This window comes from Lampetra planeri, chromosome 1 (assembly GCF_965212315.1).
Source record: "Lampetra planeri chromosome 1, kcLamPlan1.2.h2, whole genome shotgun sequence".
Classification (NCBI taxonomy): Eukaryota; Metazoa; Chordata; class Hyperoartia; order Petromyzontiformes; family Petromyzontidae; genus Lampetra; species Lampetra planeri.
Genome location: NC_136107.1, coordinates 19527622 through 19542895, shown reverse-complemented (window position 1 = coordinate 19542895; position 15274 = coordinate 19527622). Strand labels below are relative to the sequence as shown.

Below are 15274 nucleotides of genomic sequence, written 5' to 3'. Positions count from 1 at the left end.
GAGCGTGTATGGAAAGGAATTCCCACCTACACTTAGCTGATCAAAGAACTCTGACCTTGCCAAAGACCTGTTGCTCTGGTCGTCCATTATGGCGTACATCCTTACTGCCCTTTCAGGATGTCCTTTGGGATAGACTCGGATGAGGCATATCTTTGAGCAAGATCTTCCTTTGAAGCCTTCTCCACAGACTTCTGTGCATTTGGTTGTGATTGACGAAGTGAGTGCGGCGGTCTCGCCTTGCTCCCCGCCGTGCTCTGCTTCGGGATCGGAAGCCTTAGTGGGTTTCGAGTAAAATGTGTGCAGAGCAGTTGCGTGTTTGTCGCTGCCACATTCCTCGCACTTGATATCTGCCTTGCAATTCCTTGCAAGGTGGTTAGTAGAAGCACAGCATTTGAAGCACACTCCAAATTCGTTCAGCATGTTCTTCCACTCTTCCAATGGCTTCCTCCTGAACTCACGGAATTTCTGGAGGGAGTGAGGTTTATCATGCAATGGGCATTGCTTCTCTGGATCCTCTATCTTTTTCTTTGTGGTGGTTGCCTGGACGGAGTTTGCGAATGTCGCAGGAGAGACCTCAGTCTTGTGTACGGAAATTGGCACTCTCGCTGTTCCTCGTTTCGCCGTTGTCCTTTCCATTTTTGGGAGATCTGGACTGGAAATCCCCGTGGTGCCAAACATGAAACTCGGGTCATTTCTAGTCTTAGCCAGGTTGCGGATAAACTTTGAGAAAAAAGAGAATGGGGGGAATGCAACCTGATGCTCTGACTTGTATCTTGAACCCGCTGTTCTCCATTTTTTCTGCACGTCAAATGGCAATGTCTCTACGATGGGGTTCACGCCATGGTAGGTATTCAAGAAAATGAGACCTGGTAAGTAGGGATCAGCCTGGGCTGATTCAAGCTCCATCAAAAGATCTCCAAGCTCCCGTAACCTTTTATTGTCTCGACCAGAGATTTTTGGAAAGTTCTGCAACTTCTTGAAGAGAGCCTTCTCAATAGTTTCTGGGCTACCATAGCACTCCTCGAGCCTCTCCCACACCGCATGCAGGCATGAGGCGGGGTCGTCAATGTTTGCTGACCAGATCCTCTTTGCGTACTCTGCAGATTCATTTCCTAACCATTTCACCAACAGGTCGAGTTCTTCACTTGCAGAGATGTCTGCATTTCGGATTGCATTCCTGAAGGTAGATCTCCAGGCTCGATAGTTCTCAGAGTGGTCATCAAACTTAACGAGTCCTGTGTTGATTAGTTCGCGGTGAGCCAGGTACCTAGCAAAGTCTCCTAGTCCTGCTGATCCAGGGTGTGTCCATACTGGCGCTTGTGAGGCGGCATTATTGGCTGTATTGCCTAGCATGCCGTCATTTGCAATGGCGCTGGACTGTGGGCCCAAAGGGTTTCGATCACGTTGGCTGGATCCCTTTATGTGACTGTCTGGAATGTGGGTCTGCCTTGGTGCATCCACGTCTGACCCCAAGTGCGCGACGCTGAGTTGGCGACTAACTGCCAGGGCAGGATATGCATTTCCACCATTCCTGTAGACAGCATTCATGTTCATTCGGTGTGGAAATGGCGATGCCTGAACGTCCACCCTTTGTTCAGTATCGTTTGGTGGAGGAGCATTGATGCATTGTTCAGACCAGTCCAAAATATTTTTTCTGGTGAGTTGATCACGGTCCTTGACAGGTATCTGAGTGCCAAACTCACTCTAATTCTCTTCCTTATCCAGGTTGGCTGCTGCCTCGAGCACCTCTGCCTGGGCCATTGCAGCAGCTGCTTCCCTTTTGAGTTGTAGGGTGCTTAACTTAGCATCCAGCTCAATGTTCTTCCGCGTGGCGGTAGCCACTAATATACTCTCTTGCTCTCGTGCGGCAGCAGTTGCTAATATACTTTCTTGCTCTGCGAGCTCTGCTTTCCTCCGTGCGGCAGCAGTTGCTATGCTTGCTTCTTCTTGTATGTGGGCCTTTTCAATTAGCATGGCTTCCTCTTCAGCCATGTAGGCAATACGGGCGTTTGCTGCTTCTGCTGATGCGCGTGCCTGAGCTGCTGCCATACTAGTAGATGATGTCTTTGAGTGTGCTGAGGCTTTAGATTTTGTGGTGGACCTGGATGAGACGGAGTGCTGAGATCGTGTCTCTCTTAAGCCCTCCACACGGTCCATTGCATCTTGTATCACTGCCTGCACATTATCATCGAGCAGTTCGAGGAAGTACTCTTGTCTGCGCACTCCCTCAATGCCCTTATCTGTTTTCACCTTCATCAGGAGGGAGATGTATCTATTTGCCAAGAGCTTGTAGCTTGAGCTGCTCACATTCACTCGCTGGATGGCCCGCTGAATTGAGGCCACTGTGTCTGAGGCATTTGAAGCTTCAGATAAATCTGCTTCAACCCGGTTCCATGCCCGTTGTATCCTGGCATCCAGGTCCTGTTTCTCAGCCTCATAGCTTTCCAAGGCCCGTTGCGTCAACCTGACCTCCCTCTGGGGCCTTGAACTCCCTTGGTTCTCTTGAGGCAGGATGGGAGATCCTGGATTGCTTGGTTCGCCTTCTTCAGCATCTCTCCCTGCTGAACTGTGGCTTTCCATGCTGCGATGCTTGCAGCACGATTTTAATGTAGACTCGTTGCAGGGCTCCTTGCTTGTTGCAGGCTGACTGCAGGGCTGGCTGCAGAGCTGGCTGCAGAGTTGACTGCAGGGCTGGCTGCAGAGCTGGCTGCAGAGCTGGCTGCAGGGCTGGCTGCAGGGCTGGCTGCAGGGCTGGCTGCAGGGCTGGCTGCAGGGCTGGCTGCAGGGCTGGCTGCAGAGCTGGCTGCAGAGCTGGCTGCAGGGCTGGCTGCAGAGCTGACTGCAGAGCTGACTCCAGGGCTGACTGCAGAGCTGGCTGAAGAGCTGGCTGCAGAGCTGACTGCAGAGCTGACTGCAGAGCTGGCTGAAGAGCTGGCTGCAGAGCTGACTGCAGAGCTGACTGCAGAGCTGGCTGAAGGGCTGGCTGCAGGGCTGGCTGCAGGGCTGGCTGCAGGACTTCTTGGGAGCTTTAAGAAGTGTATCTTTTTACTATCTCGGCCTCGCCGTGCGCTGCGTTGTACCGCTAGTCGAGTAGATAACCATGTGTTCAATAAACCCTCGGAGCCAGGATGACCGTCCAACTCCGATCGTCATTTATTGATTGTAACAGGTAAAACTGGTGAGAAAACACAGATACAGCATCTGTTATAATTCGGAAACACCCACACAATGAACACCACAGCTTCAGAACATTGTCTCAGATAACAATAGATCCTGGAAGGACCAGGCCCCCACATTACCCCTGAACAACTAGACAAAGGCACAAGCTGGTGCGTTGCATACAGGCACATAGTGTATTCATCCCACTGCACCCCAAATGTACAGCATTACACTTAACACTAAACTGTGGATGAGATACTTCGTCATCACTCTCAAGATCGCAACATAGGCACAAGTCTGACTCGACCTACTAAATCACAAGTAACATCCACAATAAGGAAAGTCACAGGCTTCGTTACTAACTAGGCCTCGTATTTACTACAACAACTTAACGGCACCATAAAGGCATTTACATTGCTATAACGGTCATTCCAACATTACAACAGCATTTCTAATATTATAGGAATATAAACAACTTACAGATAATGCTTCTTAAGCTCCCACAATGGACAAGTGCGGCTGTGGTCTCACTGAGATGCGATGCGTGCCGCCATCTTGACTTATCTGTGTAATGGCTGACGCCCGCGTGGTACAGTGGAAATCTAACATCGTCACTTCCTGGTCACGTGACCAACATTAGCATCAAAAAACAGGAACTTCCTGTGAACGTACGCTCCCCATCCCGTATTAGGCCCAGTTTCTATAATTTCAGTCTGTATGTGCATGACAAAACATTTATATTTTCACATTTAACCTATTAAGTCACTTGTCTAATTACGACACTAAAATATGTAAAATAAAGTTTGCTTTAATTATTTGTAATGAGTGGCGGATTTATGAGGCAGCTTTTGAAGTTCAAGATCCCCTTACATTGACGTAAAAAATGTCAGCAGCAACAGTTACCAGGTTTATTCACAATTACCCGCACCTCTGATCAACACGGTTGGCTATGTATGGTGCGAAAGAAGTGCAATATACATATATTGTGCAAATGGGGTTCGTCATGGCAAAATGTATCACAATCAGATATCCTGTATTCAAGTCCTAGGACTTAGTTTCCCATACGATATTTGCAATGACTTATCAAAACACTGATTCAGAAACTCTCTGATGCCTTGTTATAGCCCTGTGGCTTCATGAATCTATTTCATATGGCCATGTCAGAGCACTGGTGCATATTTTCTTTGACAATTGTACACGTCTAGGAAGATCGGGTTTACAAGAGGACTCACTCTCAGGGGCGAGACCCACGGAGGGAATTCATCTCTAGGATGACCAAGCCAATGACGGAAGTCAGGAGGAGGGTCACAGCAACACCACCAATGACCGCCGCCTTTAAAATGCCTACATTGTGAAATCAAATTGAAGAAACAATTTCATCTTATGAAGGCCCAAACAAAGTATTCACTCAAACCTACTCAAATTACTACTCTTAGTTTTTTCGGTAAAGTCACGTAGGTAAAAAATGAAGTAAATTCGTATTATTTTTTATTATTTTATTTTTATTAATTTTAATTTAATTTTTTACCTACGTGACTTTACCGAAAAAACTAAGAGTATGAATCCTTGCAGTCACGAAAGCTTCAAATCTAGAACTACTCAAATTACGACATTTATGCAAAACTGTACCACATTTAAGGAGCATATTCAATTTATACAGTACATATGTAGTCACCTATATGAATGCAGTATCACATTCATGGTCGATGGATTGTATACAACGTAGAGTACATCTGAATCAGGCAAGTGAAGTTATATCGAACAAAAAGCTGGACAATAAAGAAGGAAGATCACATGTCAGCAAAAGCAGAAATGCTCAAGCTGTGATTAATAACCGGAGTAACACTGAGGTATATATAGAGAAGTGAGAACATTAAAATACAACAGGGAAGCGAAGGAAGCAAGACTGCGATGTTCAGGTCATTGAATGCGAAGTGAAGAGAAACGCGTGACCAGCGGCCGTCAGAGGAAAAATTATTCTGATTGTGAATCAATGCCCATGTAAATAAGAAAAACACATGGATATCCATGATAACACAACAATCACTGAAACATAACTGACTGATCCATATAAAGGACTGCATTTTTTGTTGTTGTAGGGCTCCCTGCTGGAACACTTACCATCTTCAACCTTGCTTCTGTCTATCCTATTGTAACGACTCTGACGACGAAGTAGTCAGAGCCATACTCTGAGGTTTTTTCAGTAAAGTCACGTAGGTAAAAAAATAATAATAATAAACTAAAAAATTTAAATAACTAAATTTATTATTAGTTTATTATTATTTATTACCTACGTGACTCTACCGAAAAAACCTAAGAGTATGAATCCTTGCAGTCACGAAAGCTTCAAATCTTAAATTAGTCAGAGCCACTATTATTTGTACACAGCAACAATAAAGGACCCTAGGCTTCGTGCTTGTCTTTAAACTTGTAACTTCCTCCGAACGTCCCCACTCCTCTTGCTCTCCCCTTTTATATTCCTCAGCCCCCTTTCTCGAACCTTCTTGTCCTTGTTTTTTTCTTTAGCCAACCCCTGTCCTTCCCCTCTAACGGATATTCTGTTTTCCGATTGACCTCGTTCAAACCTTGTTCCTCCAATTCCGTTAAAAGTCTGCCTCCCGACCAATCACCATGGAGGCCTCTTTCTACCAATCGGAGACCTTTATTTATTTTCAAATAGCCGTGAGGCTGCATGTTCGGCCATTACACTATTAAAAAATTACAGTGACAGTTTTGTCGAAAACATTTAGTTTGAAGTAGTTGACCTTAGGCGTGAACGTATGCAACTCTAACAATGGAACCAAACGTACGTGAAAATCCCTCTCCATATTGATAATTTTGTTTTATGTTTCTTGAAAAAAAAGTTAATATTGTTACAGAAATCCGGAGCAGATGTAAAACTGTATTGAAAGACAACCCACCTCCAGTATCATTTACCGATCCTGCTGTTAGTTAGGTGAATATGTGGAATGCTTTGATATGTGATTTGTTGGTAATTTAAATAGGATGCACCAAAATATGACTATATCTTAAGCTGAGGGAGCAAAGAGGCATGGAAAGCCAATGAATTATAAGGTATTTTGTTAATATATCCCTTGTCAAATTTGCCTGCCTCTCCCTTCTTTGAACACACTGCTGTAAAAGTGAAAGTCTATTTTTATACAAATAAAAAGCATGCCATACTTCGAGAATATAAACTCACAATTTCTGCCAGCTGAAATGTCATTGTAACCTTCCAAGCCAGTGGTTGCGAGTGGAGCTGTGTGAGTATGCAACAAAATAGGGAACGGACAAAGGGTGGTCGTCATTGCACAAAAATGTTGCCAGCATTAGTTCAGTCGATGCAAATCCATTAAAAAATGCACAACTACTAAATATTTCACTGTGAACCCATACAGAATAATCGTTAGGGTGAGCTCATAATCACTTCTAGTAGATCATTAAAACACATCTATTTCCCAACGTTATATAATTGTGGAACCGAGTACGGTATTTTTCTGTAAGAAAAACTATTTTACTAAATTACTAAAATATTTGTTTTCTTTTACCCGGTAAGGCCCACTGATCTAAATAGCTCTTTTTCAAAAACGACCTAACCACAAATTATAGCTAAACGAAGTGGCTTATCATGTGGACATTTATAGCACGTTGATTCTAAATGTGGATGGAAAGAGTTGAGGATCTGGAGAAACATCCACGCGACCAGGGGGAGAACATGCAAACTGCAACTATACATCAGGTGTCAGGGTCAGGATCGAGCCCACGTCTTCTTGTATACAAGGCAAGGTAGTTAAACCTTGCCACCACAGCACCCCTGATAGGAAGGTCCTTATCATTTAACTACGCTTGCTGAGAAATATGTGAAATGCACATTTCCACTCCTGTACATTAGAACAAAAGTAAAATGTAGCACGTGTTCGTGAATATCAGTGCTCTATGCATCAAGTTCATTAAATAGATGTGGACGGCTTAGTCAAAGATGAAAAACGTATTTCAGAGTGAACTGTGGTTTATACCAACAATAAGAACACTTTGACATCCTAGATTATCATATTCAATTGACATTCACAATCAAGTCCTGTGGATGCAATACATGATCATATATATGTAATGCGGGCGTAAACGGCTTCGCGGATATGACGTCATGGGGGGGAGGAGTTAGGTCACGTGTGAGAGAGGGGTGAGGTCTTAAGGGAGAGATACCGGAAGAGACGGGAGAGTGTGGGAGACAGAGTTAGAGTGAGGCCACGCAGGGCGGAGGTCGAGGAGTGGCGAGATCGCCACACACACGGGGGAGTAAAACTTGGCACCGTCGGCCAGCGGGGACTAAGCGCGGAGGAACGATTGGCAGCGGTGGAGCTGCAGTGAGGGCAGCGGTGGAGCTGCAGTGAGGGCAGCCGGAGGACTGCACCGGGGATCTGCGGCGGAGCCGCAGAGGTGTGGAGGCTACGGGAGCGAGCGCAGCTATGGAGCTGCCAAGGGGAGAGCTCTGAGCGAGGGCCGTGTGGGAAAAGTGTAAGAACCCGAATAAAGGACAACGGAGACAGACCCAGGATCGAGTCCTTTATTACACTGGTGTCAGAAGTGAAACTGCATGTCAAAACAGCTCAGAAGAAAGAATATTCCTGCGCCATCATCTGCTACATCATCCGACGACGACGACCTTCCTCGGGCGGTCGACCTGCCTGCGATGGGGGAGGAGATCCGTGCGGGAACAAGTGCGGGTCCGGGAGTCCAAGATGTCGCCGCGTCGGTGGACCCGTCTGCACCAGAGGACGCGGATTGGCGATGGAGGCAGATGGCGGCGCAGCTGGAGACGCTGAAAATCGTGCTCGCGCAATTGTGCGAGCTCGTCATGCCGAGGACGGCGTTGGGGAGAGCCGATGGAGGTCCGCTGGTCGCTGCCTTGCCTCCGCTGTCGGCGCCATTGGCCACGCGGCAAGAAGACGCCATCTTGGGCGTGGCAGGAGAAGAACGGCGGGAAGCCGCCATCTTGCGCTCTCCGCGGCGAGAGGCCGCCATCTTGAACACGTTGCGATGCGACGCCATTTTGAATATGCCGCCTGGTGAGTCATCGGCTGAGGACGGTGCAACAAGGAGTCGCAGTCGTCATCTCACGACCGTCAAAGAATTCTCCATCGGGGGCGATTGGAGTGCTTTCGCCTGCAGATTTCTGGCGCCGGTACGCTCAGCAAGGTGGACGGACGCTGAGGCATTGGAGGTTTTACCGACTCTTCTCGATGACGAGTCGGTGAGATTCTTCCGCTCCATAAAGGCGGAGAAGAAGAAAACATTGAGAGGAGTTTTCGACGAGATGGCAGATGCATATGAGCCACCGGATGATGCTCATCGCCGGTTTGTTCAACGTCAGCGAGCACCCAAGGAGTCGCCGGTGGCATACAGGGGTGCGGTATTGGAGTTGGCCATGGCTGCATACCCGGAGACGGAGCCTGACCTGCTCGAACCTCTCATCTTGGGTAAGATGCTCGAGCTGTCCCGGGATTTGGGGATTCCTATGCCGGTGTGTGGCCACGAAAAGCTTACGTCCCGGGCGGCCGCTAAATGTCTTGATGCCCAGTTCAACCTGCGCCGTTGGAAGCAAGTCACGGCGTGGACGGGGGGGCCCATCGTTGAGGTAGGTGCCGCGGGTTGGGATCCCAAGAAGGCGGTGTACGTTCCTGACGGGGGGGGCCCGCAGGAGCTGACAGCCGCCTCTGCTCAGTGGTCGGCCCGCAGTACGCCGGGGCCGCGATCGGCGCCACCGCCACGGGAGCGTCGGGACGGGGTGCCTGCGGCGCGGCGCAACAACATCGACTGCTTCCGCTGCGGCCGTAAAGGCCATTATGCCAGGGACTGCTGGGCCCGCGTCCCGGGTCCGCCCCAGCAGGAGGCCTCGTCAGCGGACGTGCCACAGAAGGATCCTCAAGGACAGGCAAGTCGGTGCGCACCAGACACCCGGCACGCATCTACCAGATGCAATACAGAAGGGAGATTATCACATGGTGTGTGTTAATAGCACAAATGTATTCACTATTTCTTAGAATTGTACGTTAATGTTCCATTGGATACGTCCAGGGTGTTATTTGTTGGGACGGATTTCCCATACAAATCTTTACACGAAGGTTTATTATCAAATTGTATTATCTTTAAGAGTTATAAAATTATCTGTAATATTAGCTGGAAGTTAAGATATGTGTTGTCCCTGCTCAGAATGTATTTCACCTTGTTACCTGGGGTGCTGTCTGTGGCACAGACGTCTTCTGTGTGACAAAAAATACAGAGGGAGTTAGAGATTAGTACATTACACGTGAACGGTAAAAACAATATAAGTGAATCTAAAAGCGTGAATTTCAGTTGTGACTTTCGCTGAAAAAGATTGAAGGTTGGATAACACTCAGCTACTGCAAAATAAAATTTCAACCAAATTCAACACGTATTTAAATGTGTATTGATTTTTACATTTACGATGCAGCTACGATCTACTTGTAATGCATTCAGATTGGTAATTCACAAACCGTATACTGCATTGTCAGCCATATTATATATGTATTGATTGATTTCAGGAAAATCTAATTACATTGATTTTACATAACGCTTTGCTTCATTATATCTGTGACCCGCGATAATACGTTAACCGCTTGTTTAAAAGGTGTACAGTTCAATTCCGGCAGGCCACCCTGGGTAATACTGCAGGTAGATTAGCCATAAAATACGTGCTGACTGCTTCACACTCGGCGTTAAATATCCACCGATGACATTTAAAGAACAGAAGGCTATTGTGTACTATCGCCCCTATCCAAATTTGATACGCAAAAATAAAGTCGCATATTACTTGATTTAGAAAACAGAGCAAAACACGCCCCCTCCTGAAAAAAGCCCTGAGTGTCAGCGGGGGCGTTTCTGGATAAATAAGCAAAAATAACTCAATAACGGAGCACAACCCACATTGCGTACAGCATTAACAGGTCGTCACACGATATGAACTCGAGCAGAGAAACGCAACGAGTGGCAACACCATACAAGTTAAAATATTAATGGAACAAGTAAAATAAAGTGCACTTGTGTGAATTGGTGGTGACAGTAAATGAAATATTTTTACACTTATAATGTAAATGCCGATTTTGTCAAATGTTTCCATCACGTAACATCTTACTTGATTTGGTGTGATCGATGACAAGGAGCTCCACGATGGCTTTACTTTCTCTATAGGAGCGGTACTGCGGTCCCAGTCCTATGAAATACCATGTTTGTGCTATGCAGCAGTAGTTCCCTGCAGTTTTTTTGAGAACCTCCATGAAAGTCAAGTTAAACACGTTTCCGTCGGTCTTCCAGATCAATCTACCATCCTGTGAAGAGGGATAATCTTTTTTATACCAAATCTGATCTCTTCCACCTACACGGGATGCGCTGGCACAGTTGTTACTGAGTTTTGGGCATTTATGCCAGTTGACGGATACATAATAATTTCCAGCTTCCTTTACAATGCACATTAAGGTTGTCTTTGAACCTTCACTCACGGATAGTTTCGACTGAGCCACCGACACGTTTAAACCATTTGTCAGACCTGTGAAAATAAATTGTTTGCGTTCAATAAAAAGCAAATAAAACACAAAAAACCGACACAACAAAGTTTAAATTCAGACTATATGCCTCTTTCACACCGTCCCCCGCATAAACAATACAACATATATTCTTGTTATGCAACCCATCCGCCACACGACCATCTGGGAACTAATCTTATCAGCAGCATTGGTTCACTACACGCACACACTGTGGACCGGTGTCGACATGCAGCATCACATCAGGAGTCAGTTCTGCTTAAATCAACGCTGGAGGAATCGCCAGATGTCCACGGGCAAAGGGACCTCATTGTGTGTAAAACTATATAATGCATCACACAAAATACCCATTGTGGCTGATAACATGAGCTCCCAGAATTACTTGTGGACGATGGGTTGCGTAAAATTACGTTTTGTGGAGCGTCTGTATACAGCAGGCAGATTGTTGAATTACTATATTATATTTTCCGGCATGCACTTACAAGACACGGAAACGAAACTGAGAACAAGCTATTAAAATAGTGCGTAAATTAACATTAGCTTTTTTATTTTCCATAAACTTACCTCTAACGTTGACATAACTGCTGTATTACTCAAATAGAAGGGCTTGGAACTAAATACACATCCGGCCAAACTTTCTTTGAATTCAATTTGGAAAATTCTTATAAATTGTAGTGAATTTTAACGAATTATGTTAACAGATCTAATTTTTATTATTATTAAAAATAACAACACAAATCAATTACACGGTCACATATTTAATTTTCAAATAAGTGTAAAACATGTTTACCTCAAGTCTTGTACAAAACGAGCAGACAAATGACCATTGTCAGAGACATTTTAACCGGGATGCGTGCACTCTGCTGCAGCTGTCTTCATAGAAATGAGAAGTGGTTTCATATGTAGCAACTTATGAGTTCTACTGGAGTTTTGTAAGTTAGAGACGTGTACACGAGAGATTTCATCGCAGGCTGGGTTGGTTGCTTGGTTCTTCGACATTCGCCAACGTCGTGTAAATGTCCCTGAAGTGGACTGCCCATTGGTGGAGGGTGTTGATGCAACAATGGTTACTAAAGAATTTTGGGAAAAAAATTACGTTTCGAGTGTATAATGTGCACAGAAGATCTCAAGGATGTATATCGTCACATTGACTCTGTAATGATACGTGTTCAGGGAGACTAGTTTTCACTTGTGATATTAGGACATTCAGTGCGTAGTGAGAGAATGCAAACATCCAGCACTCAATGCATATACTGGACTGTAAAACACTCCAATGAACGTTTAATGGGCCGTTATAAGGTCGCACTCATTATACTCAAAGTGCTTACCACAAATGAACCATGACACCTTGCTGATCTCGTCAAGGAGCAAAAACCATCACGCGAACTCTGGTCATCTTCAAAGCGGCGTTTGGCAAGCCATCGAACAAAGAGAAGTCCCTACATCGAGCACTTTCAGATGTGTTGTTGCGGCCCGTCTGGAACGCTCTTCCTTCCAACATTAAACACTGGAGCTATGCACTTATAAATCTAGATTGGAAACGAATTTCTTCACAACTTATTTGTGTTTTAGTTTGTTGTCCTTCTCGCACACATCCGATTAGCACGGTTGGCTACGTACGGTGGTGCGAACGAAGTTATACATACATACATTCCATGTGAAAGCATTATTGTCAGACATATATCAACAGGTGGGCTGCGATCCATTAACCAGCGAGGACAAACTTTAGCAATTAAAGAGTAGGCAGGATTGGAGAAGAATGAGCCCACTCCCATCTTGCCAGCCAAGCGTAGCTGAAGGCCGGGGCAAGGGGAATCTGCTACGGGTCTGTGGTGGAAATTCCACAATTCCATAACAGGCGTCAAGTCTTCCCAGAGAGAAAAAAAATTGACTGCTGGTGAGTTCCCAAAAGAGAGGTGTTACTCATGTAATCGATGATGAAACCACAGTGGCTGTCGATGATGGTGACGATGGAGGTGTTTGATGACGATGCTGAGTATGATTGCACCGCACCCCAATGTCGCAGCGATTTAGCAGTTTTTTGTTAATTGGTGTCCGATGCACCACCGAACCCACTCCTCCACAGCCGTAGTGGTCGCTTTCCTCATTGTGCCTTGGTCTTGCCCACTCTGCTGTTGCCACCTCATTAAATAGACATCCGTGAAATAGAGCTTCATAGCTCATCGGATTCCTCCAGTGTAAATGAAGATTCTGAAACGTGGACCCTCAGTGGCAGTTTAAGATGTAGGCTTTCGCTCCCACAATTATTCATAAGGGTTTTTGGGCACAATTTTGGATAAAAAAAACCCTTATATATTTATAGACGAAAATAATAGTATGGTATAAGGAATGTCATAGCCAATTTACATACCAGAAAATTAGACAGGTTTCGCTTAATTGAATTGTCATACATTTTAAATAAATACAATTAAAGCAATGTTTTTGGTTTGCAATCGTAAGCAAGCAATCTATAACTTTACGTGCCACACACTGCAGTGTGCCACTGTTCCTGTGTCGGTACAATCCCTGTAGACAGAGTTGTGGGCTGAATCCAGTTCAGATTGGAAGTTCAGACTGCGATACATTTGAAGAAGTTAGTCAGCAATGTGTTTATGTAATTTATGTGTATGCAAACACTTGCTATATGTGATTAGGATAACGTAGAGGAAAAGGCACTACCCAGGAGACTGCACCGAAGGCGGTAATGTGTATCAATGTGAATGCGAGATTGGCGGGGACCCGAAGGGTTGTATATGTGAAATAAAAAAAATCTCAGCTCTTTCAGCAATAGTTACCAGGTCTATTCCACAATTACCCGCACCTCTGATAAGCACGGTTGGCTACGTAGGGTGGGAAATAAGTTCAACATACATATATTGTGCAAATGGGGTTCGGCGTGGCAAATGTATCACAATCAGATATCCTATGTTCATGTCCTAGGACTTAAAAATGTATTTAAAGCTTTCGTGACTGCAGGGATTCATATTCTTGGTTCTTTCGGTAAAGTCACGTAGAAGGGAAACAATAAAATAATAACAATCTAAAACAAGAAATTATTATTTTATTGTTTCCCTTCTATGTGACTTTACCGAAAAAACCAAGAATATGAATCCTAGGACTTAGTTTCTCATAAGATATTTGCAATAGCTTATCAAAGTACTGATTTAGAAACTCTATGATGCCTTGTGGCTTCAACACATTCCTGCGGAAGGAGCTGGTAGGAACGTTGGGTTGCTCGGTCAATGGCCAGGTTCAACGGCGGCGTGGTGTATTCCGCAAATATGCCCGACTGTGAGGGCGGGCACAAGCTGGCGTGAGTAGGTTAAACGTTGAGTTTTATAAGGTCACCACAGGGTGACCAGCCCCTTCTCACCCAGCCCCACCCCTCCCACCCCCCACCCAGCCCCACCCCTCCCACCCCCCACCCAGCTCCACCCTCCCCACCCTCCCCACCCAGCCCCTCCCCACCCAGCCCCTCCCCACCCTCCCCTCTCCACCCAGCCCCACCCCTCCCATTTTGGATTCACGACGGACGGACGGACACAATAATCCCCTGTGGGCTGGTGGAACCACGTGGTTCCTACCAGTATAAATCTATTTCATATGGCCATGTCAAAGCACTGGTGCAGATTCTCTTTGACAGTTGTACACGTCGAGGAAGATCGGGTTTACAAGAGGATTCTCTCAGGGGCATGACCCACAGAGGGGATTCATCTTTAGGATGACCAGGTCAACGACGGAAGCCAGGAGGATCACAGCAACACCACCAATGACCGCCGCCTTTAAAATGCCACATTGTGAAATTAAATTGAAGAAACAATTTCATCCCATCTTTGAAGGCCCAAACTAAATATTCACTCAAATCTACTCAGATTACGATATTTACGCACAAAACTGTACAACATGTAAACAGCGTATTCAATGTATTCGGTACATCTGCAGTCACCGAAATGAATCCAGTGTAGCATTTATGGTCTATGGATTATACACAATGTAGAGTACATCTGAAATCATCCAAATGAAGTCCTATCAAAAAGCTGGACAATAAAGAAGATCACATGGTAGTCAAAGCAGAAACGCTCAAGCTGTCCTGGATTACCGGAGCAACACTGAGGGATAAGTAGAGAAGTGAAGACATCAGAATACAATATGGGGTAGGAAGCGAAGGTAGCAAGACTGCGATGTTCTGGCCATTGAGTGGTAGAGTGAAGAGGAACACGTGGACAGCGGGCCGTCAGAAGAAACATGTTTCTGATTGTGAATGAATGCCCATGCAAAAAAGGAAAACACACGGATATCCACGATAAAATAATAATTGCCGAAACACCACTGACTGAATCATCCATATGGAGGACTACATTTTCTGTGTTACAGTGCTCCCTGCTGGTACACGTGCCATCTTCAACCTTGCTTCTCGCTTTACATGAAATGACACCAACGACTGTATGCTAGGAGCCTCTTACTGGTAGGAACCTCCTGGTTACACCAGCCCACCGGGGATTATTGTGTCCGTCCGTCCGTCGTGCAGGGAGGGGAGGGGCTGGGTGGGGAGGGGC

General features: G+C 45.6%; 1 protein-coding gene across 1 annotated transcript; it reads right to left on the bottom strand.

Annotated features, from left to right (window-relative positions):
- Nucleotides 1-7504: 7504 nt before the first annotated feature.
- On the bottom strand, nucleotides 7505-13723 carry LOC144719785 (uncharacterized). The gene is made up of 4 exons (XM_078595977.1): nucleotides 11509-13723; nucleotides 10313-10723; nucleotides 9390-9419; nucleotides 7505-9125 (listed from the first exon to the last, which is right to left on the bottom strand). The coding sequence occupies exon 4, from the start codon at nucleotides 8206-8208 to the stop codon at nucleotides 7738-7740; it is 471 nt and encodes a 156-aa protein (XP_078452103.1). The 5' UTR covers nucleotides 8209-9125; nucleotides 9390-9419; nucleotides 10313-10723; nucleotides 11509-13723; the 3' UTR covers nucleotides 7505-7737.
- Nucleotides 13724-15274: the final 1551 nt, after the last annotated feature.